Source organism: Nansenia antarctica, assembly GCF_963989245.1.
Source record: "Nansenia antarctica genome assembly, chromosome: 3".
Classification (NCBI taxonomy): domain Eukaryota; kingdom Metazoa; phylum Chordata; class Actinopteri; order Argentiniformes; family Microstomatidae; genus Nansenia; species Nansenia antarctica.
In genome coordinates this window covers 66,308,104-66,331,418 of record NC_137688.1, presented here as the reverse complement: position 1 = coordinate 66,331,418, position 23,315 = coordinate 66,308,104, and the positions used below count along the sequence as shown (strand labels likewise).

Below are 23,315 nucleotides of genomic sequence, written 5' to 3'. Positions count from 1 at the left end.
TCTGTAGCCGTATAGAGGGACCGTTATTTACATCAAAAACCCCTCCATGTCTATCAGGATCTGGCCCAGCTCATGAGCGTGCGGCCGGTTCTTTGATTATCAGGCATAATAAACCTGCGTCAATAAAGGGCATTGTTACACATAACAAACACTCTTTACAGACGGCAGCCCATCCCTTTCGAAATGACCCCACCTTGGGCCGTGCCACCTCCTCGGTTCCGTGGTAGACAAAAGTCGATGGCCCTTTCTCAATTGTAGAAACTCCATTCCTCGCGTCCTATCTCCTGTCCACTCGTCGCATCATAATTAAAATGCATTGGAGGAGAATATCTAGGTTGTTCCCCTATTCTCCTCCAATGCTCTTTGAGAAGCAGCAAGTGAGACACGCGAGAGGAAATGAGGAATCAAGTTTCTAACAGGGAAAGGGCCCTGGCTTTCAACTATATAATATATAACCCAATATATATAACCCAATGTTACCCAATACTCAAGTATTCTGGTTAGGACATAAGTGTTTAGTGATCCTAAAACTGTTGTTTGTTATATTGAGTGGGCTCACTATATCCAAATCATATTGGTATGCATAAAAAAAGACAGAATGTTTATTACGATACCATACAACCCATCTACAGTGGGGGAAATAAGTATTGAACACATCATCATTTTGTCCACTAAATGTATTTCCAATGAGCCTATTCAAGTGACATTTGCACCAGACTTTGGTATTAACTCAAACAATCCAGACAAAAAATCTAAACATTAAAGTCCATATGTAAATAAAGTTATGTGTAATCCCTAATGGCAACACATCTACTTGTGAGTCATGTTGAGGCTCTCAGTCAGCTGCATGAGCTCACCTGAGCCTTCGGTGCGCAGCCTAGCCAGCAGGATCAGGGAGCGGTGCTGGAGCAGCGAGGCCCAGGTGAAGAGCACAGCTCCAGCCACGTGGGACCACCCCAGCTGGGAGAGGAGAGGAAGAGTAGGGGTCCCTACAAAGACCACACAATCACCATCACATCTGCAGTAGCACACCATATCGTGGGTCACCAGAACAGCTGCTAAGATGCCTTATCTTCTAACCAAAAGATTCATATTAAATATTACTTACTAACATAAGGTCATGAAGGTCCAATTTCCCAATTGTTTTTGCTCTTAAGCATCATCAAGACTAGAGGAAACAATTCAACAACTTGACTAAAAACCCATTACCAATATGCAAATATATACTATGTTACGGTACATGTGGGAATACGGTACATGTGGGAAAACTAAGGATAGGGTTAGGTGCAAGGGTGACTTGGTACATCCTGGCATGTCTAACCCTAACCCTAACCTTAACCCTAACCCTACCCCTAACCCCAGTTTTCCCATATGTACCATATAGGGCCCTGGCATTGATATTCCCACATCATGTGGGCCACATGTACCGTATAGGGATGTATATACACACTAACCTTTTCCATTGATATAATGATCCGAGCAAAGGACTGTCAGTCCTAGTAAGATGTAGTAGCTCAAGCCATATACTGAACAATATGAATGACCCCATCAGAGAAAATACTGACGAACAGACATTCCAACAGTCGCCTAAGGGAATGGACCCATAGCAGCACCTGCACCAGCACAGCTGACACTTGCGGAACTACACGCAGGAGAGGAAACACATGACAATATATTACAAACACATTACATTCTACAGACACAGTAAGGAAACACTGAAGCAAAACAATGGAAAAAAAAGACAGAGAGAGGTTACCTTGCTCTACTGGCACGCCCACACCTGTCAGGAATCCCAATATATGAGTCAACCATAATGGGTATTGATACAACCATGTGCAGTGACAGGGCAATAAGCACCCCATTCCAGGCAATAGAGACTGCATAGAAGTGCCAGAACCATCTAAAAAGACCAGAATAATGAAAAGCAGTATCAGAAATGTGTAGGCTAATTCATTCTCAAGGCTAGATGTTTTAATCATCCCTGAAAGCTATTGATCTTGTGTGCTGGGACCAACATTTACGTTAAATAGTAGCAACAATGCCTATATTTAGAGGAAAGGGTAATCTAAAAATGTCTAAAATATTTCTAATACCCTGTCACCTTTTGGGGACATCAAACACACGCAGCCAGTTGTCTCGTTTCAATTGTCGCTTGGTTTTACCATATCTGATTATGTCTTGGAATAATAGATACACGTAAGTTTTCTCAAATTCAGTCGTTAGAATCCTCCGTAGGACAACACGAATTAAGTATATAGTTCCATCGACGCACAAGTAACAGTACTAGTGTTCCGTGGTAGACAAAAGTCGATGGCCCTTTCTCAATTGTAGAAACTCCATTCCTCGCGTCCTATCTCCTGTCCACTCGTCGCATCATAATTAAAATGCATTGGAGGAGAATATCTTCCCCTATTCTCCTCCAATGCTATATGAGAAGCAGCAAGTGAGACACGCGAGAGGAAATGAGGAATCAAGTTTCTAACAGGGAAAGGGCCCTGGCTTTCAACTATATAATATATAACCCAATATATATAACCCAATGTTACCCAATACTCAAGTATTCTGGTTAGGACATAAGTGTTTAGTGATCCTAAAACTGTTGTTTGTTATATTGAGTGGGCTCACTATATCCAAATCATATTGGTATGCATAAAAAAAGACAGAACTCATTACTTTAAAAAACATGTTTTTTTATTTGTATGTGTTGGGATGAGGGGTTGGGAGTGTGTGTGTGTGTGAAATAAATGATTAAAATGTGTGTGTGTGTGTGTGTGTGTTGGGTGGTGGGGTTGTGTGTGGGATGTGTGTGTTGCCTCTTTAACGATTTAATTTACACAGCCCTTGCCCCTTTCAATCTCACGAAGCTTTCCCTGTCATTCAGATCTAGGACTGTGTACACCAGGGGCGGCGCTAGGGGGTGGCTACTGGGGCTCAAGCCCCGGATGTTTTCTGAAAAGCCCCGAATGTTTTACTTAAAAAAAAAAAAACAAAAAAAAAAAAAATCGTGAGTAACGTGCAGTACCGGAGTCCAACAGAGAGGCAGCAGCTGCGCGACATTAGCCTGCGTACTGGGTAGCCTACCCTGCCCTGAAGAAGAAGTGATCTCAATCAGTGCCTGACTTGCAAAATTGTAAGGATGGATATCCCAAAGTTGTTTCAACAAAACAAGCGCCTTGTTGCAGCAGCAGTATCAGCAGCTGACAACAATGACATCACCAGCAGTAATGACATAGATGATGTTTCAGGTTTGTGAATCTTATTAGAAAGGTGACTGACTCACTGACACTACTTTTCCGGTTTGCTAATGCTAGCTGGCTATCATAACATAACGTTATGTTATAATGAAAATGAAACATAGCAAGGTACTGTTACGGTACATGGTAAGAAATCAAACAAAGGATAATACTTATACAAATAAAGTGAATAACAGGCTGATAGTCTTTGATATCTGTACTCTGGTTGACTGAGTAACAAGTGAAAAAGAATGATGTAACGTTAATGTTACAGCTAGTAAACATGGAGTAACCACATTAAGTATGCCCTTATGGTAGTATGTATGTATACAGAACATGACTCAAATCTATCCTAAGATGTAACGCTAACTAACTAAGTTTGTTTAATGTCCCAGGGGGGATTTGATTTCACAGTACTATACACAGGCCAACAATACATGTAATATATCGTCATATAACACAGGACAAGACTCTAAATACAATATAAGTGGTGAGCACAGAGACTGCCCTGATATAATAACTATAGCCATCTCTTTTATCCACTTTTTTATCGTGATCTCGCTGTTTTTTTATATACCGTATATGGCTGGCTCAGTGTTGTTGTCTGTCCTTTATGTTGTGTTGTTATGTGTTGTTTTTAGTGGAGTGGCGTGGCAGAATGAATTTCCCCACGGGGATAAATAAAGTATCATTGAATTGAATTGAATTGATACATACTGTAACATAACTAGCCTCAGCCCATCAATTATGTAATTCTATACAAATATAAATGATGGTGACTGACAGGGGGAGCTACCAGTGGTGTAGTCTAGTTTTTTCTAGTGGGTATACTGTGATTTTGCCCTCCCAGTCAGAGCGACACCTGTCCCGTAGCGACACCCCATACGCACCACCACACTCACTTATGCATACAGTATGCATCTACACCAGTGTTTGCTGCCTTGGGGGGGGGGGGGGGGGGTGGCATGGACTGTACTTGTACATCAAGCTGCCTCACGCTACAGAAACAGGAGATAGGCTCCTGCCCCCTAAGGGCCGTTAGGCTCGAGAACCATCGGTTCTCAAGGCTACTTACGTGGTCTTGACTACATGTCCACTTTCTCACCTGGTTCTTGCTCTCTCTCTCTCTGGTGTGCCGACACCATCCTGCTCTCTCTCCTTCTCTCCCTCTCTATCCTCCTCTCTCCCTCTTTTGCTGTCACCCAAAAGGCAAATATAACAACCAGAGTATTTATAATTTAATAAGAGGTATACATTGAATTCATATAAAATCATAACATCATTCTAATTGAATATTGGGTTGCTGTGGGCAATAGAGTCAGATACTGTCTTTAATTACTCTCTCACCTGTAAGAAAATCGTATGTCCAACTACAAAAAACAGACATTTCCAATGAGTGAGGGTTTGTTCCAATGCTTCAATCCACTGTCCATGTACTGTAAATATGCCATTATGGTATTACCATAAAGCCCAATTCTAGCAGAATAAGAAAGATTGTATATCTACTTTAAGTAAAATAATAAAGTGCCTCCAGTTAGCTCTTTAGCTGGCATGTGTGCAGCAGACTAGCTCATCTAATCACCTCTGAGCTAGCTAGCTAGCTTGCTAGTTCTTTGACACTATTATTCACACCATGAAACTATAATCAGACACTTGAATGAATGAATGAATGAATGAATTAATGAATGAATGAATGAATCGTCTTTATTGTCATTGCTACAGTACAGGTACCAAACAACGAAATTTAGGAGGGGTGGCTCCCCTGGTGTTAGGAAAGGGGAAAAAACACTTTTTAAAAAATCACAAGAAGGGAAGGAGCTGGTTTACATAAATAAAGGCTATGTACACTATCCACTATACTATACTGTACAGATAGACGACTAGGGTTGTCATATTGCACAATAGTGTTATTGCACATTTATTTAAAGTGTCACAGTTTGCAGGCTTGAAATGTACATATTTGTGCCTCAGCACTACACCTGATTTTTTCAGTCCAGCTGGCTGGCGAAATGAGGGAGTGCTTCGCCAACCAATCAGGTAGCGGTATTGCCCTGCCTCCCCCTACCATCCTAGGTTTCGCAAATTCGCGGCCCGCCCACCCCAAGGCTCTGTAGGGGAAATACTGAGACTAGCATTCTGAACGACTGGTTATGTGATAACAAACATGTCAGAAAGTTCGAAGTAAGTGCTTCGTAACACAGGTCTACGGGGTGAATTTTATGAATGAAAGTGAAAGTTCTGTCACAAAACGCCGTTACGTATCCTCGCGCATTTTCTAGTGGGTATACGCAAATCCTTGGCCTTTCCTAGTGGGTATACGGCGTAGTCCTGCGTATCACGTAGACTACACCACTGGGAGCTACGTGTGCTGACCTCCCTCTGTGCCCAGAACCACCACAATTAGTTTGCTTCATTAAAGGGTGTGAATGTATATGTGTTCTCCAGTGCCTTTTGTCTGCTTTAAGGTGGTGGTAAGTTGAAGGTTGAAGGCAACATTTTCCGGCGCGCTCCGCGCGCACATTATATTCTCCCTCTGGGCTAAGCCCCGGATCTCCTACGATCCTAAATCCGCCCCTGGTGTACACGCACCGAAAAATGTCAAACAAATGCATTGCGATCGTAGGGACGTGCTACAAAGGAACACATTGTGCGTAAAACCATTTAGTATTGTTTTTGTATTAGAAATAGCCTAATAATATGACATAAGCCGTCGAAACAGTGCGCTTATCGTGTAAAATGTGTAGTAGTCATATGGATATCCTGCCCCCCCCAAAAAACGACTGGAACCCAACTAAAAGCTCATTCCGCACATTACAGCGAGGGATTTCAAGTCCTTTCCTAGTTTGTGACAGTAAAACTGTTCTGCTATGACTTGTCATTATGGTACCCTCTGGCATTCTGCGATCTCATTCTACTTTAACCCATCTATCGCTTTATAAGAGTAGTTAATGGAAAAAATTCATTTTCAGAAATATTGAGGTGGCTCTTAAAAGAGCCTTTGTTTTTTTTTTCATGAACATAGTCCGACACTCGTCATCTTAGGCGCGCTCTCCACGGATGCGACGGGCCAGCTGGATGTCCTTGGGCATGATGGTCACCCTCTTGGCGTGGATGGCACACAAGTTGGTGTCCTCGAACAGACCGACCAGGTAAGCCTCGCTGGCCTCCTGCAGCGCCATCACAGCAGAGCTCTGGAAGCGCAGGTCGGTCTTGAAATCCTGGGCGATTTCTCTCACCAGGCGCTGGAAGGGCAGCTTGCGGATGAGCAGCTCTGTGGACTTCTGGTAACGACGGATCTCCCTCAGAGCCACGGTGCCGGGCCTGTAGCGGTGAGGCTTCTTCACGCCGCCGGTGGCCGGGGCGCTTTTGCGGGCAGCCTTGGTGGCGAGCTGCTTCCTGGGGGCTTTGCCACCAGTCGACTTACGAGCGGTTTGCTTGGTTCTGGCCATGATGCAAACTTCTTCTTGTAGAGTCAAAGTATAGATGTTCTTCACAAGTGAACTTGCTAAGTTTATAAAGCCGGAGCCGTCGTGCTCCGATTGGCCGGCGAATGTAGACGAGCTCATTGGCCCGCGAATGTAGACGAGCTCATTGGCCCGTTGTCACCTCCTTCTCAGGCTGTCATTGGACACGACCTCCGTGCACCCTTCCCGCCATAAATTAAAACTCTAAACCCCTCCTGCTCCCTCCATTGCGCGCTTCCCTTGTCCACCCGCCCCGCCCATGTGAATTATAATAATAAACATAATATGAAGATTTAAAAAAAAAATCGGTGTTATGGGAAAATCCATAATTATTAGTCAACTGGCAGATGATACCACTGTTGTGATACCACTTTCTTAAGGACAACGACCCCAGCTATAGCTTTTACGCTATTCTCAGATGCATTTGTTGTGTTTATGCTTATAGCCAGCATTCATCATGAAGGGAACATTGGTTGGCAACACCACGTGGCCAAATCAAAAGTGTTGTGGGTGCGTTCTCTCAGCCTCACGAAGGTATATGGTGACTGTTTAACTTAGTGATTGCAGGCTTCAACATGAGGCACACTAGGGTACTCATAGCGGACAAACACCGTTTAGAGATGAAAATACAAATTGCACTTTTTGAGAGACAAGTGGTTGGCTCTTAAAAGAGCCTTTGGGGTTAAGTAGTGGGGTGAAAGCCGTAGTAAAACTTTTACTTGGCTTTGGCGGGCTTCTCGGTTTTCTTGGGGAGCAGCACTGCCTGGATGTTGGGCAGCACACCGCCCTGAGCGATGGTCACACCGCCCAGCAGTTTGTTCAGCTCCTCGTCGTTACGGACGGCCAACTGCAGATGACGGGGGATGATACGAGACTTCTTGTTGTCGCGGGCGGCGTTGCCGGCCAACTCCAGGATCTCAGCAGTCAGGTACTCGAGCACGGCGGCCAGGTAGACCGGTGCGCCAGCGCCCACACGATGGGCATAGTTGCCTTTGCGCAGGAGCCTGTGGACACGGCCCACTGGGAACTGGAGTCCAGCTCGGGAAGAACGGGTCTTCGCCTTTGCTCTGGCCTTGCCTCCGGTTTTACCTCTTCCTGACATCTTGAAACTTAAAGCGGGTTCTGTGCTAGTTAAAGAAAAAGCGGATACTAGTTGCTCGCTTGGGGTGGTGTTCTTATAGCTCAGCCTGACCAGCGTTCATTGGCCACCGGGTCGATGACACCTCATCCAATCAGCAACCCGGATACGCGCGCCTCTTCCCGCCGCCCAGCGATTGGCCGCTGTTTCACTCGGCCTTTGTGAGTTTCCCTCGCGCGCCAGAAATCAAAGTTCAAATCAAACCAATCATTTCCTAATAATATACTAAATAGCGAAACAATACTCCTTATTGGCATTACAGCGAAAAGTGAAGTGCATTAGGCTCTCACAGCTCTCCCCATACGCAATGTAGTAGCCTACTACTAGAGCGAAAAGTTGACCATTTCTATCCAAATAACGTTATATAAAGCAAACTACCGTATGTCGATATTGAAAGGTATTTTGTGGAGTCTAGCATAGAACCCCCCCCTCCTCGCTCACGCAGAGACCGAGTGAGACAATATATCGTTTGTTTAAATATGTTTGTGTAAAGTATTAAACTCTCATTAAGGCCATTTCAATATTTAATATAGCTATTATTCTCGTGTGCATAGGTCAGTGATTGAGACTGGTGTAAATCGGACCTTCTTATTTGAGAAAGTTCCGTTATGTCGACATGGATGAAAATGCACTTTTTATGGAAAGGTGGGTGGCTCTTAAAAGAACCTTTTTTTGTGGTGTCAACATGAACACTGTCAACACAAGTTTACTTCTTTGGGGCTGCCTTCTTTGCCTTGGCTGCTTTGGGATTCGCTACCTTGACGGCCTTTTTGGGGCTCTTGGTCGGTGCTTTCTTGACAGGTGCGGGCTTCTTAACCTTCTTGGGGCTCTTGGCAACCTTCTTAGCGGCGACGGGCTTCTTTGCGACTGCCTTCTTGGGAGACTTCTTAGCGGCGACAGGCTTCTTTGCAACGGCCTTTTTGGGAGACTTCTTAGCGGCGGCGGGCTTCTTTGCTACTATCTTCTTGGGTTTTGCGACGGCGGCTTTCTTCACCGCCTCCTTGTTAATCTTGAAAGAGCCGGAGGCACCGGTGCCCTTGGTCTGGACCAGAGTGCCTTTAGTGACGAGGGTCCTAACGGCGACCTTGACGCGAGAGTTGTTCTTCTCCACGTCGTAACCACCGGCAGACAGCGCCTTCTTGAGCGCGGCCAGAGAAACACCGCTCCTCTCCTTGGATGCGGACACGGCCTTCACGATGAGCTCGGCGACGCTGGGGCCAGCTGCTTTCTTGGGCCTGGCTGATGCTTTCTTCTTGGGGGCCTTGGCCGGAGCGGCGACGGCGACGGCTGGTGCGACTTCTGCCATGTCTGTAAAAAGTGTCGTTTGTTGCGGGCTACAAATCACTCTGCGATGCTGCTCTGTGATAATGAAGCTCAACCCGGAGATGGGGGCTGGTCTTAAACGCGACATGAGAACCGTACAGACTCAACCCTCTATGCTCGGCAATCTTGGCTGACAAAATGTGCTGGCGTCTGTGTTTTCTCCTCGCCAATAATGGGCCAAAAGTCACCGATGGAACCGACTTGAGGTCCAAATTTGAACGGACCAGCGAGCAGACATGCCTCCGTTCAGAATAAAATCATGTGGGCCGCGAAGGCCTCGTGTATTTTGTTGTGATTCGCTCAAAACCCCGCCGTTCCACCGTCGGAGGGAGCGATGCGCACAGCTTTCCCTGTGCTATTTGTGTCCTAAACTGCTTAAAAATGGATCCTGCACTTTGCTAAGCGGACACATGACGTCATGCATTTATTCTAGTTATCATTTTGCAGTCCAATAGCTTTAAGTAGTCAATGTCTTTGCTAGTATAAGTGGGGTGTCTTGTGTCAAAATGTATTTTGAGCTTACTTGGGACCATTGCTGCAATTTAAAGTTGTAAACTGCAGAGGTATTCTGGGATGAGACAGTTAGGGTCACCACTGTATGAACGTATTGGTTTATTATAAGACAGCAATACCGTGATGTCCAAATCATATTGGTATGCATAAAAAAAGACAGAACTGTATTTATTATTTTATTTGTACGTGTTGTGTGTGTGTGTGTGTGTGTGTGTGTGTGTGTGTGTGTGTGTGTGTTGGGTGGTGGGGTTGGGATTGTGCGTTTTTGGAGGTGGGGAGTGGAAATGGGGGGATGTGTGTGAATTGGAATGGAGGGGGGGGGATAGTTGGGAGGTGTGTGTGTGTGTGTGTGTGTGTGTGTGTGTGTGTGTGTGTGTGAGTGAGAAGAATGTCACTTAAGATCCATTCTGGTGTGTAGGCTTGCGAGATCGTCTAGCAACTGCAGCAGATCTCCATGTCCTGCTGGGCTGGCTACTGCGGGAGCGTTTGGCTGAGCTGCTGACGTCTCCTCCTTCACTCTGGCTGGCTTCTCAACTGATAAATAAAGCAAACTACCGTATGTCGATGTGGGCCTAAGAAGTCTCAACTGGCTTGGGCCTGCCATTGGATAGGTTGCAGGGAAGATTGCCTGGCACCTGACTGGCCTCCATGTACGTCTGCTGCAGAGCACTCTGGGACAGGCCTGTGAGGCACTGTGAGGCCTGCTGAGATAGCCAGGGACATGATCTATCCTTCTGATAAGACTCTCGACCTAGAACAACCAGGGTGGACTCCTGCTTTGAAGCCCTCACAACGTTCTCTTGGTTCCTGACACATTTGGGAACGATTGTTCACACAAATTTACAAGCACATTCAATGTTAAATGACCTACAGCTTATATAGGCCAATTACCTGTCAATTTGACTTTGCCGAGCATTCTAGGAGGAAGACCGTCACCGCCATGGATGTTGTATACGCTCTGAAACGCCAGGGACGTACTCTGTACGGCTTCGGCGGCTAAACTATTCGTAAACTCAACCACCCCCTATAAATAACAACGGCTCTTTTAAGAGCCACCCATCTCCACACAAGAGAGTTGATTCCATTGTTATAACACATTTTGTCAGGCCTGTACATTCAACGGGTATAGCTGTCATGAAAAAAACATTCGTTGCCAAATCAATGTCAACGCAAGTAAATGCGTAGTCTTGGCATTCCACGACTAGAAATGACCATCCCACGAAAGAAAATGGTTACTTGGATTATTACGCACACAACACAGTGCAGCCCCTTTTGTTTTATATTGCGCATCTAGTGATAATAATAATACATGCCCTTGTCGTACCATCCCAAAAGGACAATTCCTGGTAGTAATCGCTAGGCTGGTTGGGAGTTTGGTGTTCTATATCGTGGAGCTCCGCCCCATAGGGGAGCTCTGCTCCTATTGGTTTACCCGCTACCTAAAGTAGCCAATGACTGAATTTTTCAATGCCTGCGCCCGCCTGGGGTGCTATATAAAGGGGCGTACTTCGCTCTATCATTCTGGAGCCACTCAACAACCCACCACCTTCATAAGGATTAACCTCACAAACCCCACAGATGCACCTGGCCTCCTCCAAGAAGGTTTCTTCATGAATTACTTTCACTACAGAATTGAGAAATCCCACCCACCCCCATCCACCCAGCAGTGTTTCAACTGCCAACAATTCAACCACACATCAATGCAATGCAAGAACCCAGTCACATGTCTCAGATGTTCAGGTAACCACCACCACAAACAATGCACTAAGGACAAATCAGACTCCAAATGTGCAAACTGTGGTGGCAAGCACCCCTCCATCTCCAAGACCTGCCCCACCTACCTAGCCCTCACCACCACTGCACCAAGAAGTTCCCGGCCACAAAATCACTCAAATTTCCAGTTCCCCCCCACTACCGCCAATCCACTAAATCCCCAAACCATACCACCGACCCCCCAAGACCCCAGCACAAACCTCACCAAGCTACAGGATGACCTCAGACTGTTGTGCAAGGATGAGAACACAATAAAAATGTTAGAAAGCGTTAGAAAGAACACCAGCTTTTTAAACAGTCCTGTCTTTTAACCTGCTCATTAAACTTATTTTATTTAAGTTTTTGAACCTTACTTTATGGCTACCACCTTTTTACACATTAATATCAGGGGAATAAGGAAAAACAAAAGCGAATTGAAAGTTATTCTAGCAGAGGAACAGGTCACAGTAGCCTCCATCAATGAAACCCTCCTCAGTAAAGACACACCTTTCAAAATGGACGGCTTTAATATTCTAAGGAAGGAACGGCCAGCAGGCCATGGCGGCGGGGTGGCACTATTAATCAAACAGGGTACAGCATACAAGGAAACCCTTTTTAACCTCACACAAGAAGAACTCTCTATTAACGAATACATGGCAGCCACACTGTTTTTAAATCCATCCACTACTCTTCTCATCACCTCCATTTACTGCCCTCCTGGATCACAACCCTCTGAAAAACTTATCCACACCATCACCAATAACAACAGAAATGTACTCATACTGGGAGATTTTAATGCCAATGCCTATTCAGAATCAGAAAGCTCTGATGACAGCGAGCGGCAGGTAGAGCACGTGCTCCCCGCCCTCGCCGGTTTGTGGGGGTCGCCTGATGGCAAACGCGGTGGTGCAGCAGCGACAGATGTGGCTGTCTCTCACCACCATGACCGGGGCGGACCGGATGGCCCTACTGAATGCTCCAATAGAGAGACAAGGGCTATTCGGTCCCGCCATGGACACCTTGACGGTGCGCCTGGCCGCGATGGAGGAGGCTAAGAGGCACCTTGCCAGCCACCTCCCCCTCCAGCGACCCTCCACCTCTTCTTCTTCCGCCGTGGTGACGACTAGACCGTCAACGGCTGCGAAACGGAGGTTTCGGTGTGATGCGGCACTGGCTCCACCTCTACAGACGGAGCCATGCCCCACTCGGCATCCCCAGCCCCCGCCGCTGACCACTGGGAGGGCCCGCTATGGCCCCCCACGGCAGCGTGGCCCGGTTTCACTGGCGGAGGGGTCGGTAATGACCCCACCACCGGTTTCCTCTTCATGGCTGCTACCTCATAAAGAGGTAAAAGAAGGAAAATCCCCACCTTACTTTTTCAGTAAAGGTGATTTTCCCATGTTATCTACCGGAGCGGAGACCCGCCTGCCTTGTCGGAGCGTGGTCCAATCGCTACCGGTTAGAAACAAAGCGGAGACTGGCCCAGCGTACCAGCGTGTGGCCAGCTCTCTGCCTAACAGACTTACCCCTATCACGACACAAACGGGGTTAAACACCCCTGTCTGTAGCCGTATAGAGGGACCGTTATTTACATCAATAACCCCTCCATGTCTATCAGGATCTGGCCCAGCTCATGAGCGTGCGGCCGGTTCTTTGATTATCAGGCATAATAAACCTGCGTCAATAAAGGGCATTGTTACACATAGCAAACACTCTTTACAGACGGCAGCCCATCCCTTTCGAAATGACCCCACCTTGGGCTGTGCCACCTCCTCGGTGTGCAGCGGCGGCTGGGGTCATACAGAAATTCAAGCTTTTTCTGTCGACTGCACCACAACAGACGGCCCAGCCGCTGTCGTTGCGTTATGCAGAATGGCTAGAAGGGGCAGGTATTCTGTCGGGCTGGCTGGACAGGACATTGAGGAGGGGATATGCACTACAGTTCATTCAGCCTCCTCCGCCCTTCAGGGGCGTGAGAAAGACTGTTTTGTCCTGCCCGATAAAAACACGTGCGCTCCAGGAGGAGATTACGAATCTCCTAACAAAGGGCGCAGTGACAATGGTTCCGAGGGACCAGTGGGACATGGGGTGGTACTCCCCGTATTTCCTTGTCCCAAAGAAATCCGGAGGCATGAGACCCATACTAGATTTAAGGGTCCTCAACGAGAGAGTGGCGAAACGCCCCTTTCGTATGTTGACGACGAGGCGCCTTCTGTCTTGTATACAGAAGGGCGACTACGGAATCAGCATAGACCTGAGGGACGCGTATTTTCATGTGCCAATCACAGAGAGGCACAGGAAATTTCTACGTTTTGCCTTCCAAGGGAAGGTTTACGAGTACACGCGCCTGCCCTTCGGGTACGCGCTTGCTCCTCGAACTTTCTCCAAATGTGTGCAGACAGCACTCGAACCACTGAGGCGAAACGGGATACGCATATTAGCATATCTCGACGACCTACTGGTCTTGGCCCAATGCCCAAATCGAGCCATTCGGGACGCAACCTCACTGGTGCAGCACCTCACTCAGCTGGGGTTAGCTGTCAACTGGACAAAGAGTGCTCCGTGGCCGGCTCAACAGTTTTCCTATCTAGGCATTCAGTTGGATACTGCCAAGATGAGGGCCAGTTTATCGGCACCACGGAGAGCGACACTGACGTCAGCTCTCCGGGTGTGTCGAGTGACAAATACAATCACCGCTCTGTCAATGATGTCCTTACTAGGACTGATGTCTGCAGCCCATGTAGTGGTCCCCTTAGGCCTATTACACATGCGCAGACTGCAGAGGTGGTTCGCACGACTGCGACTGGATCCAGTGAGACACCGTCGCAAGTTGATTGTAATACCGAGATCGGTCAAGACCGACCTGAGCTACTGGAGAGACCCGCACGTCATCGCGCGCGGAGTCGCCATGGGCAGACCGGCATCCCACTACCCAGTCTTCACGGACAAGTCGTTGACTGGGTGGGGAGGAGTGTGTCAGGCAGGTTCGGTGGCAGGAAGATGGGGACCGTTAGAGACGCGTCACATCAACCTGCTGGAACTCGAGGCGGTGAAGTTAACGCTACTTCATTTTGCCCCGGTGTTAAAGGATCTGGACGTGTTAGTCAGATCCGACAACAGGACAACAGTAGCATACATCAATCGTCAAGGGGGAGTACGCTCAGCGTCACTTCATCGCCTAGCGACAGATATATGGCTGTGGGCTGTCACACACCTGAGTTCGCTAAAAGCTCTCCACATTCCAGGTCTGCTCAACGAAGGAGCAGATCTGTTATCACGGGGAGGCCCGAGGGACGACGACTGGAGGTTAGCACCCTCCATTGTGTCTCTGATTTTGGCACGGTTCGGGCAAGCAGAAGTGGATCTGTTTGCGTCCCGGACGAATGCGCAGTGTCGCCTTTGGTTCTCCCTGCGCGAACAGGACAACCCGCCATTGGGAGTCGATGCATTCGCACACCACCCATGGCCGAGGGTCCTGTTATACGCGTTCCCACCCCTGACATCTATCCTCCCACTGTTGGCACGAGTGAGGTCAGAGAGGCTAGAGTTAATTCTTGTAGCCCCGGACCGTCCCGGAGCCCCGTGGTTTCCGGAACTGATGGAGATGTTGGTAGAGGGCCCATGGCCCATACCTCATCGACAAGATGCACTCTCTCAAGCCAGAGGCTTGGTGAGGGGGCCGCCTATGATGGGGGGCCCCCTCATGGCCTGGTTACTGAGAGGGATTTGTTAGAACGCAGGGGTCTGACAGACGCGGTCATTCAGACCATTCAGAGTGCGCGCGCGCAATCCACTGCAAAGGGATATGCGGCGCGCTGGCGAGTGTTTACACAGTGGTGTGAGGGACAGGACGTTGACCCAGTCTGCTGTCGGGTCGAAACGTTCTTGTGCTTCTTACAGTCGCTGTTTGACAAGGGATTGGCGGCGGGAACTATTAAAGTTTACGCGGCTGCCATCTCAGCTTGTCATGAGGGTTTTGCGACAACGACACTGTTCAGTCATTCGCTGGTTAAGCGTTTTTTGACTGGAGTGTGTAGGCTTAGACGCCCTCATAGGACTCTAATGCCAAAATGGGACCTGTCGATTGTGCTAGAGGCGCTGTGCGTGCCCCCATTCGAACCCATTGACACTGTGTCGTTGCGTTTATTGTCTCTCAAGACGAGTCTACTCCTCGCCTTATCTACGGCTAAGCGAGTGAGTGATTTATGTGCTCTCTCGACACGGGCAGATTGTTTGATCATATCTGATGACGAAACAAAAGCTGTGTTACGCCCTAACCCGGCTTTTATCCCCAAGGTTAATCGTGGGTTTAGGGTTCAGAGCTGTGCTCTGAGCACCTTTTTTCCTCCTCCTCACGACGGAGAGAGGGAGAGGCGTTTACATTGTCTATGTCCGGTGCGCGCGTTGGCACAATATGTGAAGCGCACAGCAGGACTGAGATCTTCTCCCCAGCTTCTGATCTGCTACGGCGGACAGAAGGCCGGGGCACCACTCTTGAAGCAGAGGCTGTCCCATTGGATTTGCGAGGCTATCGAAGGGGCAGCCCGTGCCGACTGGCATTCGGGCTCATTCCACCAGGGGCATGGCCACATCAGTGGCCATTCTCAGGGGCGTGGGAGTGGAGGAGATATGTGAGGCGGCGTCTTGGTCGTCGCCATCACCTTTTGTACGGTATTACTTGAAAGATATTTCTTCCTCATCCTTTTCTCATTCTGTCCTCAGTTTTGCTGATGACTGATGTAGTGGGGAAGGCACTTGGATTACCCTGGTCATGGGGATTCTATTCAAGTGCTGTCAGGATGAATACGGATGTGCCTGGGGAGGGGACCCTCCTCCAGGACATGTTCCGTTAGATCAACAACCCTACGTGCTCACGTAAGGGTTAGATCAGTGATATTTCTTCCTCATCCTTTTCTCATTCTGTCCTCAGTCTTGCTGATGACTGATGTAGTGGGAAAGGCACTTGGATTACCCTGGTCATGGGGATTATATTCAAGTGCTGTCAGGATGAATACGGATGTGCCTGGGGAGGGGACCCTCCTCCAGGACATGTTCTGTTAGATCAACAACCCAACGTAAGGGTTAGGTAAGTGATATTTCTTCCGCATCCTTTTCTCATTCTGTCCTCAGTTTTGCTGATGACTGATGTAGTGGGGAAGGCACTTGGATTACCCTGGTTGGGGATTCTATTCAAGTGCTGTCAGGATGATTACGGATGTGCCTGGGGAGGGGACCCTCCTCCAGGACATGTTCCGTTAGATCTACAACCCTACGTGCTCACGTAAGGGCTAGATCAGTGGAGCAGACTCGGTGTGGGTTGGGCCAACTTTTTAAGGTTGTCTTGAACCAACATCAGTGGTCAGCTCCGGGTGCCGCTGAGATTGTTTTTGGACTAATAGTCTCAGTGGGGGTACATTTGGCCTCGCTCGCTCCGCCTAAACCAATAGGAGCAGAGCTCCCCTATGGGGCGGAGCTCCACGATATAGAACGATAGTTATGGAGATAGACTCCAGTTCTATGAGTGGAGTGGAGCCCCATAGGGCTGCTGGCCCACTTCGACTTGTTCAAACCCGGCTGTTTTGTATGTTTGGGAGAATGATGGAGCGAAGTACGCCCCTTTATATAGCACCCCAGGCGGGCGCAGGCATTGAAAAATTCAGTCATTGGCTACTTTAGGTAGCGGGGTAAACCAATAGGAGCAGATTTACAATGCCGGCCTGTAGAAATAGCACTGTACACACAACTATGTAATATATCACTGTAAACACAACTATGTAATATATCACTGTAAACACAACTATGCAATATATCACTGTAAACACAACTATGTAATATATCACTGTAAAAACAACAATGAAATATATCACTGCAAACACAACTATGTAATATATCACTGTAAACACAACTATGTAATATATCACTGTAAACACAACTATGCAATATATCACTGTAAACACAACTATGTAATATATCACTGTAAACACAACTATGTAATATATCACTGTAAACACAACAATGTAATATATCACTGCAAACACAACTATGTAATATATCACTGTACACACAACTATGTAATATATCACTGTAAACACAACTATGTCATTTCAATAAAAATACACAATGAAAACACGTGTGCTGATTATAGACGCTTAATGGCACGTTTTTAATTTTCAAAAGATTGCATATATTTTGTATTGACTATAAAATAGTATTAATGCATTTAAACATTGAGACAAGAAGCTGTCTTCTGTACCCGCTCTTTGGGGTAAGTAGTACAGACAAATCTGTTTACTTGGAGCTGGTGTATTTGGTTACGGCCTTGGTGCCCTCGGACACGGCGTGTTTGGCCAGCTCACCGGGGAGCAGCAGACGCACGGCGGTCTGGATCTCCCTGGAGGTGATGGTGGATCCACATGTGAACGCCGTTTAAACTATTATTATATTTTATTATTTATTTTAAATCCACCTGTCCCGAGAAATTGGTCATGCGTATGTATGCAGTGTAGTCACTCCTGTCCATTATATTAATAGAGGAAACCGTTTTGGACAACTAGTGAGCAACAAACAAGTGAGGAACAAAAAAGGCGCGCAAAACCTCCGGCGCGTTCAAGGACTAGTCTTTGAAAATTGTAACATCGAGTAATTGATACATATGCCTTATACATGCTTGTTATGTTATGTATACTTTCTGCCTGTTTTAACTTGCTGTGGCTTTCACTCTTGTATTATGTTTTATTTGTGTTTACTTCCTTGTTATGTAAAGCACTTTGTGACCCTTGGTCTGGGAAAGGTACTGTATAAATACATTGTACTTACTTGTTACAATACACACAGTCAGTACAGCATATAAGTTCAACTGATTTGTAGCACGCAAGTTCAACTCACTATGGAATTGCTTTTATTGATAGGGTGGGTGGCTCTTAAAAGAGCCTTTTGGGGGTAAGTAATACAGACGAAAATCGGTTTACTTAGAGCTGGTGTACTTGGTCACAGCCTTGGTGCCCTCGGACACGGCGTGTTTGGCCAGCTCACCGGGGAGCAGCAGACGCACGGCGGTCTGGATCTCCCTGGAGGTGATGGTACGACGCTTGTTGTAGTGGGCCAGGCGAGAGGACTCGCCGGCGATGCGCTCGAAGATGTCGTTGACAAAGGAATTCATGATTCCCATGGCCTTGGAGGAGATGCCGGTGTCGGGGTGGACCTGCTTCAGGACCTTGTACACGTAGATAGCGTAGCTCTCCTTCCTGGACTTTCTGCGCTTCTTGCCGGTTTTGCTGGCGGTCTTGGTGACGGCTTTCTTGGAGCCCTTCTTGGGCGCAGGCTTCGCAGGCTCAGGCATGATGATGAAAACAGCTCGTTACTTCTCAGAAACGAATGAAAGGGTGGAGGTAGTGCAGCCGCTATATAAAGGGGGAGCTATGCAAAGTAGGCGACTCCTGACACTAGATTCTATTGGTCGAGTCTGGTTCTGAACAACATTTGAAAAAACACTCGTTGTCCAGTTAGCCAGGTTGTCTAAGAATCACCTATCCACCAGTCATCATAAGAAAAATACATCTATGCTAGGACCAGGCAGTCACAATGCTAGAAAAAGGAAGAATTACATGTTTTCATTATTAACTTATTTACTGTGGAGAAACCTGTACTGGGAGGTAGTGGGGATGAAGAGGTCTTTGGGAGGGATATCACTTAAGGACTGGAGTCATTGAAGATTGTAACATCGAGTTATTAAACACCAGTACTATATAATATATACTATACCATACTATAACGTCGACTTCATTGTAGCACGTCAGCTCAAAACACTATGGAATTGCTCTTTTATTGACTTGTCACACTGACTTGGCCAGTTAATGACATAATGGGGGTGATATGAAGGCATATCGATAGATAGATTGATTGATTGAAAACTTTATTAGAAGATTTGCAGAAGTAGGTACATGAAAGTACAACAGATAAGTGGGCATGTCTTGGCGGTAGTGGTAGGCTAACTTATTGATTGTACGAGATTATCCACATGTGAACGCCGTTTAAACCATTATTATATTCATGATTTATGTTTAAATCCACCTGTCCCGAGAAATTGGCCATGCGTATGTATGCAGTGTAGTCACTCCTGTCCATTATATTAATACCGGAAACCGTTTTAGACGACTAGTGCGTACACTACTCCAGCAGTTGAAAGAAACAATGGCAGAGTGGAAAAACAAAAAAGGCGCGCAAAACTTCCGGCGCATTCAAGGACTGGAGTCTTTGAAAATTGGAACATCGAGTAATTGATACATATGGCTTATGTTATGTATGCTTTCTGCCTGTTTTTAACCCTCTGTGTCTTTCACTCTTGTATTATGTTTTATTTGTGTTTTCTTCCTTGTTATGTGAAGCACTTTGTGACCCTTGGTCTGGGAAAGGTACTGTATAAATACATTGTACTTACTTGTTACAATACACACAATCAGTACAGCATATACGTTCGACTGATTTGTAGCACGCGAGCTCAACTCACTATGGAATTGCTTTTTTTGATGGGGTGGGTGGCTCTTAAGAGCCTTTTGGGGTAAGTAATACAGACGAAAATCTGTTTACTTGGAGCTGGTGTATTTGGTTACGGCCTTGGTGCCCTCGGACACGGCGTGCTTGGCCAGCTCACCGGGGAGCAGCAGACGCACGGCGGTCTGATTCTCCCTGGAGGTGATGGTAGATCCACATGTGAACGCCGTTTAAACTATTATTATATTTTATTATTTATTTTGAATCCACCTGTCCCGAGAAATTGGCCATGCGTATGTATGCAGTGTAGTCACTCCTGTCCATTATATTAATAGAGGGAACCGTTTTGGACAACTAGTGAGCAACAAACAAGTGAGGAACAAAAAAGGCGCGCAAAACCTCCGGCGCGTTCAAGGACTGGAGTCTTTGAAAATTGTAACATCGAGTAATTGATACATATGCCTTATACATGCTTGTTATGTTATGTATACTTTCTGCCTGTTTTAACCTGCTGTGACTTTCACTCCTGTATTGTTTTATTTGTGTTTCTACTTGTTATGTAAAGCACTTTGAGACCCTTGGTCTGGGAAAGGTGCTGTATAAATACTGTATAATTTTAGTTACTTGTTACAATACACAATCAGTACAGCATATAAATTCGACTGATTTTTAGCACGCGAGGTCAACTCACTATGGAATTGCTTTCTATTTTTGATAGGGTGGGTGGCTCTTAAAAGAGCCTTTTGGGGTAAGTAATACAGACGAAAATCTGTTTACTTGGAGCTGGTGTATTTGGTCACGGCCTTGGTGCCCTCGGACACGGCGTGCTTGGCCAGCTCACCGGGGAGCAACAGACGCACGGCGGTCTGGATCTCCCTGGAGGTGATGGTACGACGCTTGTTGTAGTGGGCCAGGCGAGAAGACTCACCGGCGATGCGCTCGAAGATGTCGTTGACAAAGGAGTTCATGATTCCCATGGCCTTGGAGGAGATGCCGGTGTCGGGATGGACCTGCTTCAGGACCTTGTACACGTAGATGGCGTAGCTTTCCTTCCTGGACTTTCTTCGCTTCTTGCCGGTTTTGGTGGCGGTCTTGGAGACGGCTTTCTTGGAGCCCTTCTTGGGCGCAGGCTTCGCAGGCTCAGGCATGTTGATAGTGGCTCGTTACTTCTTAGAAACGAATGAAGAGGCGGCAAACGCACACCCGAAATATAAAGGTGGGGCTATGCAAATTAGGGGGCTGCTGACATCCACTTCCAAAGCTCTAGCCTGCCTCGCGGGTAAATACATTATCTGCGCACGCGCGAGCTCCTCCCCCCCACCCCTTCCTTACTTTTTCACTCTGCTGTCGGGTTGCCTTGTTTCCGATGGCGATATGAACATGAAAACGTCAAGAGGAAGATTGAGAATGATATACATAGAACACCAAGTCCCCCAAACTCCCAACCAGCCTAGCGATTACTACCAGGAATTGTCCTTTTGGGATGGTACAAGGGCATGCATTATTATTATCACTAGATGCGCAATAGAAAAAGGGGCTGCACTGTGTTGTGTGCGTAATAATCCATAATAACCATTTTCTTTCTAGAGTGCACATGTGGGATGGTCATTTCTAGTCGTGGAATGCCAAGACTACGCATTTACTTGCGTTGACATTGATTTGGCAACGTATGCTTTTTTCATGACAGCTATACCCGTTGAATGTACAGGCCTGACAAAATGTGCTATAATAATGGAATCAACTCTCTTGTGTGGAGATGGGTGGCTCTTAAAAGAGCCGTTGTTTTTTGTAGGGGGTGGTTGAGTTTACGAATAGTTTAGCCGCCGAAGCCGTACAGAGTACGTCCCTGGCGTTTCAGAGCGTATACAACATCCATGGCGGTGACGGTCTTCCTCTTGGCGTGCTCGGTGTAGGTGACGGCGTCACGGATCACGTTCTCCAGGAAGACCTTCAACACACCACGGGTCTCTTCATAGATCAGGCCAGAGATGCGCTTCACACCCCCACGGCGAGCCAGGCGGCGAATAGCGGGCTTCGTGATTCCCTGGATGTTATCACGGAGAACTTTGCGATGACGCTTAGCGCCTCCTTTTCCGAGTCCCTTTCCTCCTTTACCTCTTCCAGACATGTTGAGTTCAGTACGATTATGACTTCGATGAAGTTGTGGGGTGAATTTATCTCAGCTATGAGGACGTGATTGAGACCAGGCTGTACAGGAAGCGCGCGCTATCGCTTGCCTCTTTTTTTCTTGTGGGGAATTTTTGTAGAGGGAGGAGCTTCTACTAGGGACAACGTTTGGCATTACGGGCATTATTGAAGCAAAAGGACATCGCGCACACACACACACACACACACACACACACACACACACACACACACACACACACACACACACACACACACACTCACTCACAATCAGTAAAAGAACATAACATTAATCAAGATGTTTGGAATGGTCTGATAAGATTGACTCCTTACAACAGCACATGGTCAAATTTAGACACTATTATGACTGCAACCATTTCAATCTTTTAGCGATGTTGTAGTAGGAAATGTAGGCTCAACTGATCTATTTTGTGGAGCTCTGCCCCATAGGAGAGCTCTGCTCCTATTGGTTTACTCCTATAGGTAGCCAATGACTGAATTATTTATTGATTTATTCAGGGGGGGTGAGAGAGACTGTTTTGCCCTGCCCGGTAAAGACAAGGGCACTCTGAGAGGAGATTGCGAATCTGCTGACAAAGGGTGCAATGGTCCTAGTCCCCAGGGACCAGTGGTTTGTACTCCCCCTCAATCTGCTGGAGCTTGAGGCAGTCAGACTGATTGCTCAGCTCAACAGCTAAAAAAAAACACTTCCCACCTACACTTAATTTCCCGCCTATTTGCACACGCCTTATATGGCTCTCCCACTCTATCTCTTCTGATCTCTTCTTTCTCCTCCCAAAATGAGAGAGAGATAGAGATGTACTAATTAAAAGTCACTCAGACCAGTTGCACCCTGGAGTCATCCTTAACTAGCCTAAACCTGTCATAGCTGACCACAGTGGCGGCTGGTGATAACATTTTTGGGTGGGGCACAGGTTATGGGGGCATGCTCCACGGGGAAGAATATCAACTTTAAAATCTGGATTTACAGTCGATTTTAGCATGAGAATATATATATAACTTAATTATTTGTATATATAACTTATTAAAGGGCAAACTGCAAACACAACAAAAATATAATGCACAACAACTGACAAATCAACTGGAATAGTCTTTGTTAGCAGAGTAGACCTAATGTTAACAGAATGGACTTATACTGTTTGTCTATCTGTGCAGCGGTAAGGTGAATAATTCTAGCAGTACTGTCCAGACAGTTGTCTTGTTTAGCCATTCAACTAGGCATTATTTATTCAATGG

The 23,315-nt window shown here is 46.7% G+C and overlaps 7 protein-coding genes and 1 pseudogene across 8 annotated transcripts in view; all 8 read right to left on the bottom strand.

Annotated features, from left to right (window-relative positions):
* The window catches only part of LOC308152853 (histone H1-like), a gene marked incomplete at both ends in the record, with an annotated part of 103,305 nt that overhangs the window by 71,284 nt on the left and 8,706 nt on the right, over window positions 1–23,315 (bottom strand). The window lies entirely within an intron of this gene.
* On the bottom strand, window positions 811–2,877 carry LOC308153146 (polyprenal reductase-like; annotated as a pseudogene). The gene is made up of 5 exons: window positions 2,861–2,877; window positions 2,102–2,227; window positions 1,757–1,900; window positions 1,455–1,642; window positions 811–989 (listed from the first exon to the last, which is right to left on the bottom strand). The product of its transcript is annotated as a polyprenal reductase-like (transcript).
* On the bottom strand, window positions 6,272–6,682 carry LOC308152872 (histone H3.2; the record flags this gene model as incomplete). Its single annotated transcript, XM_080525944.1, has 1 exon — window positions 6,272–6,682. One exon carries the CDS (start codon window positions 6,680–6,682, stop codon window positions 6,272–6,274), a length of 411 nt encoding a protein of 136 aa, XP_080382070.1.
* LOC308152898 (histone H2A-like) lies at window positions 7,413–7,799 on the bottom strand (the record flags this gene model as incomplete). Its single annotated transcript, XM_080525970.1, has 1 exon — window positions 7,413–7,799. One exon carries the CDS (start codon window positions 7,797–7,799, stop codon window positions 7,413–7,415), a length of 387 nt encoding a protein of 128 aa, XP_080382096.1.
* On the bottom strand, window positions 8,542–9,141 carry LOC308152863 (histone H1-like; the record flags this gene model as incomplete). Its single annotated transcript, XM_080525935.1, has 1 exon — window positions 8,542–9,141. One exon carries the CDS (start codon window positions 9,139–9,141, stop codon window positions 8,542–8,544), a length of 600 nt encoding a protein of 199 aa, XP_080382061.1.
* On the bottom strand, window positions 18,388–18,762 carry LOC308153145 (histone H2B-like; the record flags this gene model as incomplete). Its single annotated transcript, XM_080526238.1, has 1 exon — window positions 18,388–18,762. The coding sequence occupies one exon, from the start codon at window positions 18,760–18,762 to the stop codon at window positions 18,388–18,390; it is 375 nt and encodes a 124-aa protein (XP_080382364.1).
* Window positions 20,687–21,061, bottom strand: LOC308153144 (histone H2B-like; the record flags this gene model as incomplete). The annotated part of the gene is made up of 1 exon (XM_080526237.1): window positions 20,687–21,061. One exon carries the CDS (start codon window positions 21,059–21,061, stop codon window positions 20,687–20,689), a length of 375 nt encoding a protein of 124 aa, XP_080382363.1.
* LOC308152922 (histone H4) lies at window positions 21,730–22,041 on the bottom strand (the record flags this gene model as incomplete). The annotated part of the gene is made up of 1 exon (XM_080525994.1): window positions 21,730–22,041. One exon carries the CDS (start codon window positions 22,039–22,041, stop codon window positions 21,730–21,732), a length of 312 nt encoding a protein of 103 aa, XP_080382120.1.